The sequence below is a fragment of the Engystomops pustulosus genome, chromosome 5 (assembly GCF_040894005.1).
Source record: "Engystomops pustulosus chromosome 5, aEngPut4.maternal, whole genome shotgun sequence".
NCBI classification, from domain to species: domain Eukaryota; kingdom Metazoa; phylum Chordata; class Amphibia; order Anura; family Leptodactylidae; genus Engystomops; species Engystomops pustulosus.
In genome coordinates, this window is record NC_092415.1 from 128,307,485 (window position 1) to 128,325,552 (window position 18,068).

General features: G+C 38.3%; 1 protein-coding gene across 2 annotated transcripts in view; it reads left to right on the forward strand.

Annotated features, from left to right (window-relative positions):
- Positions 1-8,607, forward strand: part of LOC140133187 (TGF-beta receptor type-1-like) — a 113,451-nt gene extending 104,844 nt beyond the window's left edge. For both annotated transcript variants that reach the window (XM_072153003.1, XM_072153002.1), the window contains 2 exons: positions 2,180-2,301; positions 7,969-8,607. In XM_072153003.1, coding sequence (XP_072009104.1) covers positions 2,180-2,301; positions 7,969-8,014 — 168 coding nt within the window. In that variant the 3' untranslated portion in view covers positions 8,015-8,607. The remainder of the gene's footprint in view (positions 1-2,179; positions 2,302-7,968) is intronic.
- Positions 8,608-18,068: the final 9,461 nt, after the last annotated feature.

An 18,068-nucleotide genomic window follows, 5' to 3' on the forward strand; every position in this document is an offset into this window, starting at 1 on the left:
TTTTCAGGTTATCTTCTGTTGTGGTACCACTAGGGCTCTCTGAATGCATCCTGACACATGTAAAGGGTTTCTGTCAAATTTGGCTTCTAAAAGGCAAACATCCCTCTTTCCCTCTACTGTGCACCCATACAACATTTTACATGCATATGTGGGGCAATTCTACACTTGAGAGAAATGGTTTTACATATTTTAAGGGATAGTTTCCAATTGGGGGTTAAAGTGACTTTTTAGCAAAAATTTTCTCTTTTCCTCTTTGGGGCCTAATTGAATCAAACACCTGTTGGTACAAAAACACAAATTACACCTTGCTAAATTCTCCAAAGGGTGTACTTTCCAAAATGGTGTCTCTTGTTGGGGTTTTCCTCTGTTTTGGTACCATTAGGGCTCTCTAAATGTATCCTGACACATGAAAACTTTTGCAGCCATATTTATCCTCAAAAAACCAAACATCACTTTTTCCCTTTCAACTGCTCATACAGCAGGGTACAGTGACAAAATGGGCTCATACTCAGGAGGAATTGCACTAAACATTGTAAAAAGCATTTTCCTTTTTAACCCATTGTGACGGTGCAAATTTTAGTGTTGAATGAATATATTGTTAAATAAAATTATGTATCTGTAATTTCACTTTCATTTATTTTTCACCTTTGGAAAATGCTCATAGGATTAACAAACTTCTCAAAGGTTGTTTTGAATATTTTTAGGGGTGCAGTTTCTAAAATGGTGTCATTTGTGGGGGGCTTCTATCATATAGGTCTAATAAAGTCACTTCTAACAAAATTGATGCCTCCAAAAATAGGTTTTGATGATTTTCGTGGAAATTTGGAAAAATCACACCTAAAGTTTTATAAGCCTCCTAACGGCCTAAAAAAGAAAAGGGTGTTTGAAAACATGTTTGGTTTTTTTTCTTTCAAAATTTTTATCAAATTTCCATTTCATAAATACGAAACATATTGCTTAAGTTTCTCAACAATGTGTCGTGAAAAAACAATATCAAAATCATTTGGATATGTTACAGCGTTCCAAAGTTATGACCACTTATGACACATGTAATATTTTTTTTTTTAATGGCCCGTGTCAGGAAGGTGCAAAATGGAAGTCGTTAAGAGATTAATAAACCCGAGTGCATACATAGAGTTCCTCTAGTTTAGAGTGTGTGAGCTGACTAGGCTATGTGGACTATAACCTGTCCCCAGCATTTTGTCGCTGTCTAGATTCTGTTTATTTTTCCTCAAATAATTATGAGCCTTTTTTGTCGAGAAGCCTGAGTGATGACTGTTTATAACAGCTAGATGAACCCACATCTCAACATACCTAATTACTGATTTACATGTTAATGCAGAGCTGTGCCAAGAGATTGAATTCACAAATTCAGTTTTTCAGATGCAGCTTTTGATGTCCAAATCAGGAGTGGAGTGTAAAAAGAGAAGGAGCAGCTTCTTTCAATGATATGTTCTCACAATTATTATTCACCCCTGCTTTTGGCTTCAAAAACTGCATTTTGAAAACTGAACGTGTGAACACACCCGACCTGTTGGGAAGATGATTATAGCATGTGTAAAGCAAGTGCACAAATCAACTGTGGCCATGAAAACTTTATTAAAATGTGCACATTTGTGGATAGTTAAAGGAAATCTACCACCAGGATGAAGGACTGTATGCAAATGAGCCTGAGGAACTCCACGCTCCATTAACGACTACAGAGCCTGGAGCCCCTAAGGCTCATTTTCTTACAGTCCTTCATGCTAGTGGTAGATGCCCATTAAGCATGTTTTTGTGTGTCTGCCTAGGTTATCTGTCGTAGGCAACAGTATGTAAAAGATAAATAGCCTTTTAATAGTGCATTTACGGTCATATGCTGTTTATAAGCGCTAGTGCAATGGGGGCGTGCCTCATGCCATACATGTTTGCTGTGAAACACATGCGATCGGTAAACAATTGCATGCGTTTAACTGTGCCTTTAATGGGGTTTTTCCAGGCCAAAATTGGTATATGTTCAGCAACAAAGTAATTCCGCCTACGGGGGTAACTTTATCTGGTCATTCATGTATGCTAATATCCCTTGCTGTCTGTTAACAGCATTACTCACTTCTGTACCACCATCAAAATAAAGTGAGATTATAATGTTTTATCTTTATTGTCCCATTTTTTTGACATTGTTAATTTCCTCCTTTACCAGGCTTTACGTGTGATGGCCAAAATAATGCGAGAATGTTGGTATGCTAATGGCGCTGCAAGACTCACGGCTTTGCGGATCAAGAAAACATTATCACAACTGAGCCAGCAAGAAGGCATTAAAATGTAATCCATTGTCATGCACAGTCTGTTTGCCTGATCTGGAGGGAACAGTCTAACAATGCTGCCTTTCTGAAATGTCATAGGATTAGCCTGCAACCCATTGCATACAAGAACTGTGTATGCTTTGATTGCCATCTTCCCAGGAATTTTTGTAAATGTGTAATTATATATATCTCATGGTACAGTTGAACAGCTGGTTTTTCCTTTTTTTTTTTTTTTTTTTGTCCTTCAAATCTTCAGACATTTTTATAATGTTAAAAATATTGTCTGAATGTTTACTATTCCTGGTTCAATCAACTTTTCCTTCTACTATGTTTCCTAGACATTTTGGAAGCCTTTCAAAATTGTGCTGTTCTTTATGTTGTGGGGATATTATGCAAATCGTTTTTTTTATACAATACTATACTACATGTCTTCAAATATTTATAGTATTACTGGTAAGTGCCACGCACAACATTAAGTATACATATATTGTTATTTTAACCACATAACCTAAGATCTTATGCAACAATATGCTTTGCATTTTACGCAAAGACAAAATGAGTGTTTGTTAGGAAAATAAATATTTTATAAAAACCAAATCATTTCTGATAACAAATGATGACAGACATTGTATAATTTAGTTTACTATGCCAGTACATTTCAGCTAACGAAACCACTTCTGGCCTTTTCAGGGCAGGATACTAGAACCTGAATGTTGATGCTAAATGATTTAAATTCTTTAATTTGTTGAATACAGTACGGTATTGAAACCCAGTATAGAAGAATGTCATGCAACTGCATTATATACGGTAGCCTTGTTAACAAAAATCACCTGGAGGAAGGCTAGTTCCTGTTTTTTTTGAGTCACATAACACATTTTTTTTGGACAGAGGTTAGCATTTGGTGTGTCAGTTGTATTCTCCATTTAATGAAAGTTCTGGAGCATTTTTATTTTTAAAATATAAGTGCTAAGCAGGACGGGTGTGCTGAGGTAATATTGTGCCTTCACTGGTGTACTGTTGGAGTACCCTCACACTGACAATATGTATAAAGAATGGTGTAGAGGGGAGCCAGTCTGGTGATTGTGTGGGATTGCTTAGCAGAGATGTCACAATGCCAGTAGTATTATATAAACAATCAAGATCATCCGAAGTATATTTGCAAAATATTCATTTATATTCTTGAAAGGAAGTAAAATATCAATTCATTAGTACATCACCAGTCTTCTTTTTCCTGGAAAGAAATTGTCCATTGTTTAAAGTTCACACTGCACTCTCTTGAATGTACTAGTTGTTGTACTGCTTACCTCAGAAACGTCACAGCACAACTAGTACGTTCATGGGCTCAGTGTAGCCGAGAGTGCAGTGTGCAGAAGACTGGTGATGTACTAATGTATTTGATATTTTACTGCATTTGAAGAATATAAATGACTATTTTGCAAATATACTTCGGATGGTCCTGATTTTTTTGTATAATACTAAGTTGTTATTGAAGAGTGAGAGTCTTCAAGTATAGACCTCTTTTCACACTGCTGCATGAAAGGAGCTACACTTTGATTGTGTTTAATGGACAATGCCAATAGTAACACAATAGCCGTAATGAAGGTTAGTAACTTACTGTATGTCCAACCTGTGATTATATTGCATGATCCACTTGATTTCAAGGTACTGGCTGCTGCGTCTGACTCCTTGATCACAGGAAAGGGGTGATTCTCCCCTGAAAACATGGATCATGAACTGCAGAGCAGCCCAACAAAGGATTAGATTCAAAGCTGCACCCTAAGTTCTAAAACTCAAAAGATACCTCTACCTTAAAAGGGGCACAGTGGTCTCAATATTCTATCTCCTTTTTAGTCACTGGATGCTCCTATCTTCTCATAGAGCTGAATGTTGGAAAAAAAATATATATTTTTTTTAGCCTCCTTTTCCTGATTTATTTGTGGTTTACAGGACATCTGATAGAAGTGTAGAGCCACATTACCAACTTTCCTTTGCTATTTTAATACACCAATACTTAAGTCAAATATGAATTCTATAAAAATCAGTCCTATCGGTTAAACCTTGATAAATTCTTCCCATGTGTAGCTTAATTAAAAAGTATATTTGCAGCACCATTATTGTACTTTATTTATACAGTGTATGGGGTGAATAAAAGTGGGTAAAAGGTGATGCTCCCCTGTCCTTGCAGATACATCAGGAAACCTGGATCCCTTAAAATTAAATAGGTCACTCTATAAAAGTATGTAGTAATAGAAGTTGACTTTAAGAATTGTCATATTGTTTTTCATGTTAGTTATCAACCATAGGATTGAAGGATGTCTTTTATATATAAATATTTTGGTGCCTTGCTGGAGCAGTTTATACTTTATACTCTATTACATGACTAATGTTTAGAAAGAAGTTTATTTCTACGAAACCTTAGAAAATGTAACTCTTGCATGTAATTACTTACTAATTTGCTATTTACAAATAGCTGCTTTTCTACATGTGACAACAAAGTTATTTTAAAACATTGCTCACATTAACAAGTTTTTGTTTCCACTTGTTTTCTTTTTTTTTTTTTTTTTTGGTCTAACATCAATTCTGGAAATGCATTGCAGTCAACCTTTTTTGAGTGATTTATTGCTTGTGGAAGTTAGCATATTTATAAAATTTGTTGTGTGGACTAAATATTGTGGAAGGGGGAAAAAATGGCTTATTGAGTAAGATGTGTTAATAAAACGTTATATTTCCTTATTCCTATCTCATACCAAGGGCACATCGGTTAATATTTGTAGTGCAAAGATTTAAATCTTGCTGCGGCAGGGGAGAGAGCTCAAACTGTGTTTTGACAGCTATTCTTTAACATGTGTCCCTAGCCCAAAATAGTGATTTGGTTTAGAAAAGCACTTTCACTTGAATAGGAACATGCAGCAGTTTTGAGCGGTCTTTGAGTTCACATGTGGCATATATACATTGTGTTTTTAAACCCTAAACAACAGCTGAGGATATGTGATTTTCCTAATTACATTGCTGTTAACACCACATTTTTTTAAAAGCAAATGTAAACACATGTTAACATTGCATTAACACATTTCTTTTTTGTAAATACAATGTTAGTAGTACAATAAGACCGTATATCCATTTTCCATGTTAATTCCCCGGTAATTTTTCTGTTTGTCAAATACTTTTACAAGCTGTATCTATCTTTTTTGTCATTTTTCTATCACTACAATTGTACGGGGTCTTGGTTTTTTGGGAAGAAATGTAGCTTTTGATTACACAGTTTTGGTTTCATATATCCTGCTGTATACAGTATATGTAAAAAAAGAAGGCTAGTTCTTCCTTTTATGTTATTTAACTTAAAAAATAGTTTTTTTCTCTAGTTTGCTACGCATACAGAGATAACAAATTCATAGAAGGGTTTTATTTGTTTAAATAACCTGCCCTTCAATCCGTCATACCTTTTTTGAAATTTTCTTTTTTTTGCCATACAGGATACTATAGTTATGTAGCTTGGCTTGGTACAGGTGTGGCGGTACAAAATGTGTTTTGATTTTTGTAAGTTTTTAGACTTTTTTTTTTTTTTTTTTTCCCGAAAAATAGTTTAATTTTCTAGATTATAGCATCTCCAGGTACAGTGGCTGCACTCTGAGTGCTGTGCTGTAGCATCCTTTTCATTGAAAACTACAGCAGTCCCAAGTGGAGGGACGTGACTAACCACAAACCCAGGGTATGATTACATAGCTCTCCAGTTTTTATCATGTTTTAAAGAATGATTTCCCTCAAATGCTGACTCGTTGATAAACCTAGTAAGTACCGCCACTTCCATCCACATATAGTAAACAACGCTTATTTCAGATTATGGCAACATGATTTTTTTTTTTTTTTTAAATAAACCTACTTTTCAAATACATTGTTTTGGTGCCAACAGTTACAGATTACTGTTGTTTACAGAACTGCCCAGAGTGAAATAAATGTAACTGCACAGTTATTGCATTTCTCATCTTTGTTTAGACTACAAGTATTATAGTTTTATTATAACTAGCATTAGTAGAATGCAATGTTTATACTAATATCTTTGTAAAAAAAAATCATTTAAGTGCCATTTCATTATTTGTTTAAACTTGGGGACCAACCATGCACACCAATTTATCTCCTTTTTCAGACTCGCTGTGTCCTAGATATTATATTGGTAAAGAACTTTCTAAATAGGAAAGACACTCTGCTACAGTGGCGCACTAGCTATCTTTCATAAAATAGATCCTTTGGCCTACTTGTGGACAAATTTACATACAAATGCTAAATTTTTACCTTGTGTATATATATACTGTTGTGCCCTCTAAAAACTGAATGCATTGTAGACCCTAGACAAATAAATTTTGAGCCAACTTTTTATAGAATACTGTCTTTTACATAGAAAATATTCATATTTAAAAAACAGACTGATTGTAAACACGTACTGCTGACAAATTTATACAGGTTTAGATGTTTAGTCATCCTGGTTTTACAAGATTGTTTTGTGCTTTAAATTTGTGAAAGCCATTGTTCTGGAAATACATGCCAAACATTTTTCTGTACTTTGGTTAAAAGCCCAAGGTATATTCTGTAAATAAATACAAGTTTATTGGTTTAAAATTTATTTTCCTTAACATGTTTATGTGGTACAAACTTTGTATTTGTTTCTTTAAAAAAAAAGTTATGTACATTCTAGTTAATATTTCTTTGCTAAGCTAGTCAGTGGTGCACAGAAATCATTCCACAATAACATTTCCATAAGCAATTTTTAAAACTTGTAAAGTGTCTATTTGTGTTAACATACTTTTATCAAAATGTGTGTATAATTTCAAAAGTTTAACCTTAGTAGAAATGTCTACTTGTGTCTTGTAAATAGGCTTCTAGCATTGGGATAAGTGTTAACATAGTTTAAAGGGACCCGTCACCAGATTTTCACTAACATTCCTAATGCCATGTTCTCATAAAAATATATTAACTCTTACCCACGCAGTTTGAGCAAAAAAAATGCATAGTTCTTATCCCCAGAAAATTAACTTTAAAAGCCTACCTGGCACCCTGTACGATTTGAGTAGCGAGTCCCAAGGGCGTATGTTCTTTTATGTATGGCAGTGTGGCTCTCAGCTCGTGTATCCCAGCATGTCCCTCTTTCCCACTCCCTTCAGCAGAGCAGAGGATGACATTAGCCGAAGGGGGTGGGGGGGATGAGGGAGATACCAGGATATAGGACCTGAAAGACACACTGCCTCTCGCGTGTCATGCATAACACACGTCCTTGGGACTCGTTTAGCCTTCTCACAGGATGCTAGGCTTATAAAGTTAATTTTCTGTGGATAGGTACTATAATTTCAGTTATTACAAAAAAATGCAGTGCGGGCAAGAGTTAGTATAGTTCTATGGGAAGCTGTCATTGTTTGTTTTTATTGTTGGAAATCCGGTGACCAGTTACTTTTAAGTAGAAAACAAACTAAAGCAATGCAAGTATTTTTTGGAAAATGTTACAGACCTCTTATGTCAAAGGTTTTAATAAAATTTTAAACGATTATTAAAATGCTTGTATTGTTTTTACATGTGTGGTTAAAACCTGCTTATAAGCAAATGAACAACACATCAAAGTGGTGTACTGTCGGGTCCTTTGGTTTTTAATGAGGCTTAAACATTCTACTGTATCTATTTAACCTCTTTCCCGATGCAGGGCAGAAAAATGCTGCACAGAGCCGGTGCCAGAAATATCTCGCTGACACTCACCCAGGATCAAATATTCCTCCATTCGAGCATGACCGCATTGTGTAGGTGGAATTTGGCAACTATCCCCATGGATTTGATAAAAATATGAAAAAAGAATTGATTTTCTTTACATGCACACATTTAGAGTAAATGGAATCTCATCAGTAAGCTAAATATTTCCTAAAATGTAGTATTTGTAAAGTACTTCTCATCTCCCAAAAATGAATGTTCAAATTTCTCCCAAAAAATAAAGATAGTCTTTCCTTTAAAAAGTGAAAATGCAAATATGCTCTGAATGGCGCTCCTCAGCAATGCCATGGTGTGTATCCATACAGCAGTTTTCCATCAAGTATGGGTATGGGCAAACTTTGTTGAGTGTTTTGGTTATTTTTTATCAACTTTTCAAAACGACAGACATTCATTTAGCCAAAAAAATGACAATTTTAAAATTTCACCTCCATTTTGTTTTAACCACTGTAGAGCGCTTAAAGGGCTTACAAATGTCATAAAAGTTGTTTTAAATACATTGAGAGATGTAGTATAATGGTGCCTCTCGAAGTGTGGTCTCTTCAAAGTGTGACTTTTAATAAAAATGTTAATAAACACAGCTAAAGTTCTAAGCCTCACTGTATCGTACAAAAATGAGAGGATGCCTAAAAGATCATGCCAACATAAAGCAGACATCCAGTAAATTAGCTTTTAAGTTTATTTTAGTTTTATAACAAAAATTTCACAAAAGCTCAAACCTTAACCTATTATGTAAAAGAAAAAACATTCGATAAGGGGGGAGGGGGGGCGGCGCAGGGGAACACAGGTGAGAAAGTCCAAAACACCTAAAAATTCAACCGAAGAAAAAGATATATTGTTCACCGCATCAACGTCCTTGCCCGCTCTCTATTAGCGCCGAGAGTGAAGTTAGATTACACAGTACCTTTCTTGATGGAAAAAGGTGTGTTCATATTCCACGCTCTCACTCAGCTTTCCTCCGGTCTTGCTGGACGAAAACTCTGGATCGTTGTTTGTTACCGGTGCGTGGGTAAAATCCTCCGACCAGGAACTGCTGCCACCGTGTGGTGTGTTCCACAAATTTCGCGGTCACTCCGGTTCACTCGTCAAAAGGAAGAGAAGATAACACGCGATAGTGCAGACAACTTTTTGGGTAATTAAGTTGAAACATTTATTCAATATACTCACAAACAAAAGTTAAAATAAGGCCTCTTTAGTAATTTAAAAATGCACGTTCGGTTTTCCTCGCCCAAGACCGGAGGAAAGCTGAGTGAGAGCGTGGAATACGAACACACTTTTTTCCATCAAAGGTACTGTGTAATCTAACTTCACTCTCGGCGCTTGATGTGCGCCATTTTAGTTTTAGAACTGTCGGAAAAGTAAAAAAAATTATTATTTTTCCAAATTTTCGCCAAGTATAAGTTTTGCATTTTTAAAAAAAAGCAAAAAAAACAAAAACAAAGTTTTTAACGAACATGAAGTGCACTCTGTCATAAGTAAACTTTCTCAAAATCACCTGGATATGATAAAGCGTTCCAAAGTTGTAACCACTGTAAATTTCATGATTTGTCCTTTTATTTGTTACAACATGGTCAATTTAATCTCCATTCCAAAAAAAAAAAGTGTGGACACTAACATCTTGTTTGCATCGCCACTCCCTGTGACTTCATCGGGGAGCGACGGTCAGTTGCTGGGACAGCCGTGGGTCTTTGTAAGAGCCGGGGCTGCATGGTTTCTGCAGATTTGTTACCATGTGCTAGTGGCTTAATGTAATGAATCGTGTAGAAACGCCAAAATGGTGTAAAAAATGTTATATGTTAGGAACGACCAGTCTGTCTAGGGTTAAAGTACCCTAGAGGTATAATAAAATGGTAAAAAAAAATGAAAAAAGGTCAAAATTTTATTTAAAAACCCTTTCCCTAGAACTACCGTAGTTTCTTTTCCTTTTTATTTTGCTACTATATTTTTAGGCCCCCATGGTACTTGTACTCTAGGTCAGTGATGGGGAGCGGTAATATAAAACTAAGTAAAATGTAAAAATCACAATCATGTTTTGTATCGCCGCCTCCCAAAATGCCTGATCTATCAAAATATTAAAACTGTTATTCACGGCGGGAAACCCCACAATGGGAAAAAGGCAATCATATGTCCAAGTTTAGCAAAAATATTGCATCGCATTAAAAAAATTAAATGAAAAGGGATCAAAAGGTTGCACAGTCCTCAAGATGGTAGCCATGTAAACATCAGCTGTTCTTGCAAACATAGATGTCTTGCACAGCTCTGTATACCGAAGTATGAAAAAGTTATTAGCATCAGAAAGTGGCGAAACCAAAACAAAGATTTACAGATTTATATATTATTTTTTTCAAATATGTAAAACACAATAAAACCTATACAAATTTTATACCGAATCAAAGAATAAAATAATGTATCATTTGCACAGGGAAAGTCACAAACTGAGAAGGTGACACAAATGCATTTTTTTTCACAATTTCGCCACATTTAGAATTTTTTTTTTCTAGCTTCCCAGTACACAGCATGGAATAATAAACAACTTTACTTAGAAGTAAGATTTGTATGCAGAAAATTGGCTCTTACACAGCTCTGTACACGGAAAAATGAGAAAGTTATGGATTTTGAAGGTGGGAAGCAAAAAAATGATCGAAAAAACGCTGGATCCTTAAAGGTTTAATAGACGTATCTTAATGCTTATTTTGATTAAAAGTGTAAATTTTGGAAAAATTTTTGCCATAAATAGAAAATAATTTTTTCAAAAATGTGTGTACAGTTCATAGATACTGCATAGTTATATGTTCATATGATATAATTATAAAAGAAAAGCAGTTTAAAAGAAACTGGTCCCCCCTTTAGACCTACAGTATATATTTGAAAGCAGACAACCTGGTATTTGTCTTGACATTTTTATACAAAACACACTTCATAGCAGAGGTTTACACACACACATAATATTTAGTGAGGAGATTGATTTATCACAAAATACAACATCAACAAGCATTTAAAATGCTAAAACAAAATCCAAAATATTTGGTTGCAGTCCAGAAGTATAAATAATAACAATATATTAAAATAATATATAAAGAATATATAAAAAAAATAATAAAAATATAAAAATAAAACACAGCCTACCATGTATCGATAAATTAATACAAAACCAACTTCCGGCAACTTGCAGCAAACTGTGATAAAATTCAGAAAATACATAAAAATTACAAATTTCAACTGAAATAAATCCAGACTACTCTTGTAAAGAACAACAAGATGTGAGGAGTTCATAAATACCCTACATGTGAATATTCACCAATATAAAACGTTAAATCTGCAGGGTGCAACAAATCTATTTCTGCAAATAATAGCACTGGGCTTCACACAGATATTATATTTTACACTTCCTTATGCAATGGTTAACAGAAGTCACTTTTAGATGGGTGTAATATGCGCACCATTGTATTAGATAATGGAACCTCCCACAGTTCATAAGAATTTGAATGAGTGCCATAATGTAGGTATAAATGCCGGAGGGATAGTGTGTTTTACTTGTTACATACAACTTTTTGGAAAAATTTATTGGTTGCAGTGTTAATTTGTAGCCAGATTAGGAGAAGAGTCTCAAATGTTCATTCTCTCCCACCATTTTGTAAAAAAATCATCACTCAATAAATGAAAATTGGAGAGCAAGTGTGCTCTCTGATCTGGGTAGAAGTGGGTTAATAACTTGAACATTGGTTTATGTTTTCCCTTTTAAAATTTATCTTCAGATATTTTATTTATAGTCAATATATTTATTTTATGATACCTTGTGAGCTGTGAGAAGCTCCTCTCCCACCCTGAATCCCCTGTGCCCCTAACCAGGGAATCCGATCCTCTTAAGGGCAGCCCTGGAATCTGCCAAATTGCCTTCTGCCACACCTTCCGTGTCTGACTGTAAACTAAAGGCTGTAAAGAATTGTAGTGCAGTGTCTTTGACTTTGACTGGCGTAAGTCCAAGTTTGTATAAAATAAACAAAAAAAGTTTAAAACATTAAATCAAATATAAGCTCCTAAAATAACCCATTCCCATGCAAACACTTAATATATCATAAAAAATACAAATATTTTTGGTATAGTGTCCATAACAATCTGTATAATAAAACAGAACGTTATTGGACCCACATGGTGATAAAAAAAAAAAAACACAGAAAAAATTAAGCAAAAATAATGAATACCCTTAAAAAATGCTTTAACCCCTTAGCGCTCCGCGCCGTAGCTCTACTGCGCAGCTTCCCACTATTGGCGCTCAGCGCAGTACAGCTACTGCGCGAGCGCATACTATTTTAGAATTGTCACCACGTCGCGAGACGTGGTGACATCGGGCTGAAATTTGGGTGACAGAGGCAGGAGGAGTTCCTGTCTCCGTCACCCGACCAATCAAATTGGTCCCGCCCGCCGATCGCCGTGATTGGCCAGTCAAACCTGACTGGCCAATTACAGCGATTTTAGGCTAAAAAACGTGCTTTTAGCACTTTCCTCTTCCTCCAGCGGCACCATTTTGGTTTGGTATCGCTGGAGAGAGGAAAGAGCGTTACTGTGTGCACCAAAATACACTTTTACACTATAAATAGTGTTCTGATCCTTATCTGATCCCTATTGTTCCCTACAAATTCCCATCCTATCTGTTTTTTCCTGTGTCCTGTGTGTTCCCTGTGTGATCGCCTTGTGTGATCCCACGTGTCTTCCGTTTTTCCCTGTCTGTCCCTTCTGAACCCAAACGCACTTTTCAGTGCGCTGTGTTAGCGTTGTTCTGCACTGGACGCACTTTTCAGTGCGCCGTGTGAATAGCGCTGCACAGAATCTTTAGCAATCTTAGCGGTAGTTAGTTTGTCTTAGGGCAAGCTAGGTGCATTTGTAGCGCCTTTTTGCGCGGTGCACATAGGTTTTTTTTCGGTGCCTGGTAATATTTTTTTCCAGAACGCCGTAGGTGTACCCGTACATAGCTACTTTTTGTGTGTGCCATCCGTGTGGCTTGGTGTGCATTATCTTTTTTTTTTGTGTGCTATCTGTGCGGCTTGTCCGTGTAGTTTAGTGCGCATTATTTTTTTTGTGTGCTATCTGTGCGGCTTGTCCGTGTAGTTTAGTGCGCATTATTTTTTGTGTGTGCCATCTGTGCGGCTTGTCCGTGTAGTTTGGTGTGCATTACCTTTTTTTTTGTGTGCTATCTGTGCGGCTTGTCCGTGTAGTTTAGTGCGCATTATTTTTTTTGTGTGCTATCTGTGCGGCTTGTCCGTGTAGTTTAGTGCGCATTATTTTTTGTGTGTGCCATCTGTGCGGCTTGTCCGTGTAGTTTGGTGTGCATTACTTTTTTTTTTGTGTGCTATCTGTGCGGCTTGTCCGTGTAGTTTAGTGCGCATTATTTTTTTTGTGTGCTATCTGTGCGGCTTGTCCGTGTAGTTTAGTGCGCATTATTTTTTGTGTGCCATCTGTGCGGCTGGTCCGTGTGGCTTGGTGTGCATTATCTTTTTTTTTTGTGTGCTATCTGTGCGGCTTGTCCGTGTAGTTTAGTGCGCATTATTTTTTGTTTGTGCCATCTGTGCGGCTTGTCCGTGTAGTTTGGTGTGCATTACCTTTTTTTTTGTGTGCTATCTGTGCGGCTTGTCCGTGTAGTTTAGTGCGCATTATTTTTTTTGTGTGCTATCTGTGCGGCTTGTCCGTGTAGTTTAGTGCGCATTATTTTTTTTGTGTGCTATCTGTGCGGCTTGTCCGTGTAGTTTAGTGCGCATTATTTTTTGTGTGCCATCTGTGCGGCTGGTCCGTGTGGCTTGGTGTGCATTATCTTTTTTTTTTTGTGTGCTATCTGTGCGGCTTGTCCGTGTAGTTTAGTGCACATTATTTTTTTGTGTGTGCCATCTGTGCGGCTTGTCCGTGTAGTTTGGTGCGCATTATCTTTTTTTTTTTGTGTGCTATCTGTGCGGCTTGTCCGTGTAGTTTAGTGCACATTATTTTTTGTGTGTGCCATCTGTGCGGCTTGTCCGTGTAGTTTGGTGTGCATTATATTTTTTTTTTGTGTGCCTGCTAGACGGTTTATCCGTGTAGTTTGGTGCACATTATCTAATTTTTCTTGTTCTCTATTTTTTTTTGTGTGCAATGTCTCAGAAGACGTACACCGTGTTGGAGGCATATAACATGCTTGCCTCTGACACCGAGTCAGCTAGTGGGGATGATGGTCCCTTTTACCTATCATCATCCTCCTGCTCATCTTCCAGTGACCTGGAAGGACCCCCAAGAAGGCGCCGTAGGGTTCCAGGGACTTCTGCAATTGAAGTGCCTGGGACTTCTGCAGGAGAAGTGCCTGGGACTTCTGCAGGAGAAGTGCCTGGGACTTCTGCAGGAGAAGTGCCTGGGACTTCTGCAGGAGAAGTGCCTGGGACTTCTGCAGGAGAAGTGCCTGGGACTTCTGCAGGAGAAGCGTCTGGGGCTTCCACTGACCCCACATGGGTAGCCCCAGATAATTATACCAGAAGATAAAAGAAAAGGCGGCACTCACCGGACTGGTGGAACTACTTCTTTTTATTCAGCAAAGCGGTGAGGTACAGGGGGAACACTGGAGCCATACGGCGACGGGCCGTTTCGCGCTTGCTAGCGCATCTTCAAGCCGTTGACGTCATCCGCCTGCGACGCGCAGAATATATGCGAGATCGCCGGCGGCTGTCGTCAAGGAGACAGTGTAAACAAGGTGAGGGAAAAGACATGTGCATCAACATTAAAATGTGACATGGTGAAGTTAAAAGCAAATACAAAAGGTATATTCTTATGCAGCTCAAGAATAAATGGCGCTAATGCATAGTTATCATAGGGGTAACGTAGCAGCAGATACAGGGCATTTAATGGTATAATTTTTTAATATAGAATGAAAAAAGGGGGGGGGAATGGGCACCCGTGTCATAAGAAGACACTAAAGTCGTTTCTGTCATTCATGCCCAGCGGCCCCATAGCATCAAATCTAATGATGCATCTACTTTCATGTTGCATTAGGGTTTTGTTTCTGTTGTCTCCTAGAGGATCTGCTGTCACTACTTCAATGCCTGCGAATTTTAAAACATTAGGGTTGCCCTCGTGGTGAGTCCTAACATGCTCAATCAAACGTGGGCAACCGTTACCGTTTTTTATGGACCTTTGATGTTCCTGGAACCGTACATAAAGTTTACGTATAGTTTTGCCTATATAAAAGAAGTTGCAAGGGCAATGTATAATATAAACCACGTAAGTGGATTTACATGAAATGAACGATGTGACCTTCTGTGTTTGTCCCCCAAAATTAACCCATTTTAGTTGGCTGTTAAAACGACAACTGCTACAACCCCCACATTTGAAGTTACCCACAGGCGTTGCCTTGTCTAACCATGTGGATTTTGGGGTGTGAAAGCGGCTACTAATGAGAGCTTTTCTAATGGTGGGCGAGCGTCTGAATGCTATATGGGGGCGTGTAACAGTCAAGTTGTGTAATTGTGGGTCCTGCTTCAGGATACTCCAATTTTTAAGAATAGCATCACGTACTGTTTTTTCATAAGGGCTGAACTCAAAGGAAAAGGCCACTCTCTCATTGTTTCTCTCATTTGTATATGTGCATGGATTGGCGCTGTTCCTTGTGCCCCTATAAGATCGTAGTAGCTCCTCCCGTGGTATGATCAAAACTTTATTGTAGGCCTCATTAATGAGATGTTCGGGATAGTCCCTCGCTCTCAATCTGTCTTTTAATTCTTCGGCTTGTATAGAAAACTGGGTGGCATCATTGTTAATACGCTTCAGCCGTAGGAACTGACTATATGGAAGTCCTTTTTTAGTGTGGAGGGGATGATGGCTGTGGTAGTGGAGAAGTGAGTTGGTGGCCGTGGCCTTACGAAATGCCACGGTACTCAAACTCCCCCTTTCCTCCCTGACCTTAACGTCCAGAAAATCTAGTTCGCCTCCCCCATACACAGCAGTAAACCGCATGTTCATATAGTTGTCAGAATTGAGGTAATCAACAAACTGTAAAAATTGCGTGTGTGTGCCCTCCCATACGATGAAAACATCGTCCACATATCTGTGGAACGCCTTCAAGTTCACGAGGAATGGGTTGCCCAGGGAAAAGACACGGCGGTTCTCAAAACAAGCGAGAAACAAGTTGGCGAGGGTACAGGCAACAGGGGTACCCATCGCCGTGCCGGTTCTCTGGACAAACCACTCATCGTCGAACATGAAGGCATTGGTGAGAATTTCCCGGATGCATTGAACACCCAATTCCTGCGGGATACGAGTGTATAGACTTTCGACGTCAATAGACGCTAAAGCATAACCTTCTTTCCAATGTATCTCTTTAACAATTTTTAGGAATGCATTCGTGTCTTTTAGATAAGACGGGATTTCTTTGAGGAGAGGGCGGAGGAGCCAATCTAGATACTGCGATAGGGGTTCAGTCAACGACCCAATGCCGGCCACAATGGGTCGGCCAGGGGGGGCAGAAAGGGATTTGTGAACTTTGGGCAAAAAGTACCATACGGGATATCTGGGATGTTCAGGCAATAGTTTCCTAGCCGTCTGTTCAGATAAAACACCCCGCTCTACACTCTCTCTGAGAAAGGTGCGCAATCGAGTTTGGTACCTAAAAGTGGGATTGGAAGGCAGGGGAGTGTAAGTCTCGACATCCCTCAGCTGTCTATTCGCCTCTGATTTATAATATTCTTTTGTCATGACTACCACGTTACCCCCCTTATCCGCCGGCTTAAAAATAATATCGTCTTGTAACCTAAGCCAGCGGAGGGCGGATAATTCGCCTGAGGAGAGGTTACTTGGAGTTAAAGGATACACCAAGGCCTTAACATCCTCTTTTACGCGCTGGTAAAAAATGTCAAGAGGGGAGCCGGCGGACAAGGGGGGACAAAACGTGGAGCCGACGCCTTTTTTAAAGGCTTCAACTTCCACTGTCGGGGACAAAGGGGGAACAGGGTGGGTAACATCCATATCACCTGCATCTAAGCTAAGTAGGCAATTGATGACTGACAAATCCATGTCAGTAGGGAGATCTGGGGGGGAGAATCCAAGTGGACCCACTACGGCTGGTGTTTCTCCGTCTTTTGACGGTCCCCGGTCATGAGTTTTATCCGTGAAGAATTTCTTTAGATTAAGTTTGCGGATACCCTTAAACAGATCAATTTCAAATTGGACTTCGTCAAATACATTAGTAATCGCAAAATTTAAACCTTTGTTAAGCAATGATAAACAGTCGGGGGATAACACAGTATTTGTAAGGTTAATAACATTGTCCCCGGATACATTGTTATTCCTATTTCTACCAAAAGAGTCGGAAATGATATTATCAGAAAGTCCGACATTATTGCAAGGTGGGGTAAGGTGGGGGATGGTAAAGTTAGAGCTGTTAGTGTCGTTAACGGGTTGGAGTGGAGAGTCCATGGAGACAAAGTTATCAATTCTACGATTAGTATGATTAGTGGAGGGCGGGTGTGATTTTGACAAATCACCTGTATGTCTTACCGCCAGGAGACCTGTTTTCTCTTGCGGTATCTGTGCCAATTTTTTCTTCCTCCTTCCTCCCCTCCTGGTGCGGGACCTAAAGGGGGAGCTGGTGTAGAGATTTCCATACCGCCCTCCACAGTCGTAGATTGCTGGTCGATGTTGTGTTTAGAAGACTCATCCGAGAGACTCGAATCAGATTCCGTAGTCCAAAAATCTGTGTTTTTCGTTTTTCTTCTTCTGTTGTTTGGGTTGTTGTTTCTTCTGTTACTTTGTCTCTTCGTCACTCCCCAGTCGAAAATCATGCCCTGTTCAAAGTCCATTTTATCTCGGACAAATTTGTCCCTCTTCTTTTCTTTCACTTCCATCTGTGTAAAGACTAATTTTTTCTCTAGTTTTTTTGTGAATGCCGCAAATTGTGTTTCGCCCAATCTGGTTCTTAATTCAGTTCTGGCCTTGCACAGTTCGTCTGTGACCTTGGTGTATTCTATTTCATTTCTTCCCATCACCAAACGCATGACGTTAAGGGAGTGTTGTAGGTGCAGGTCCTTCCATCTC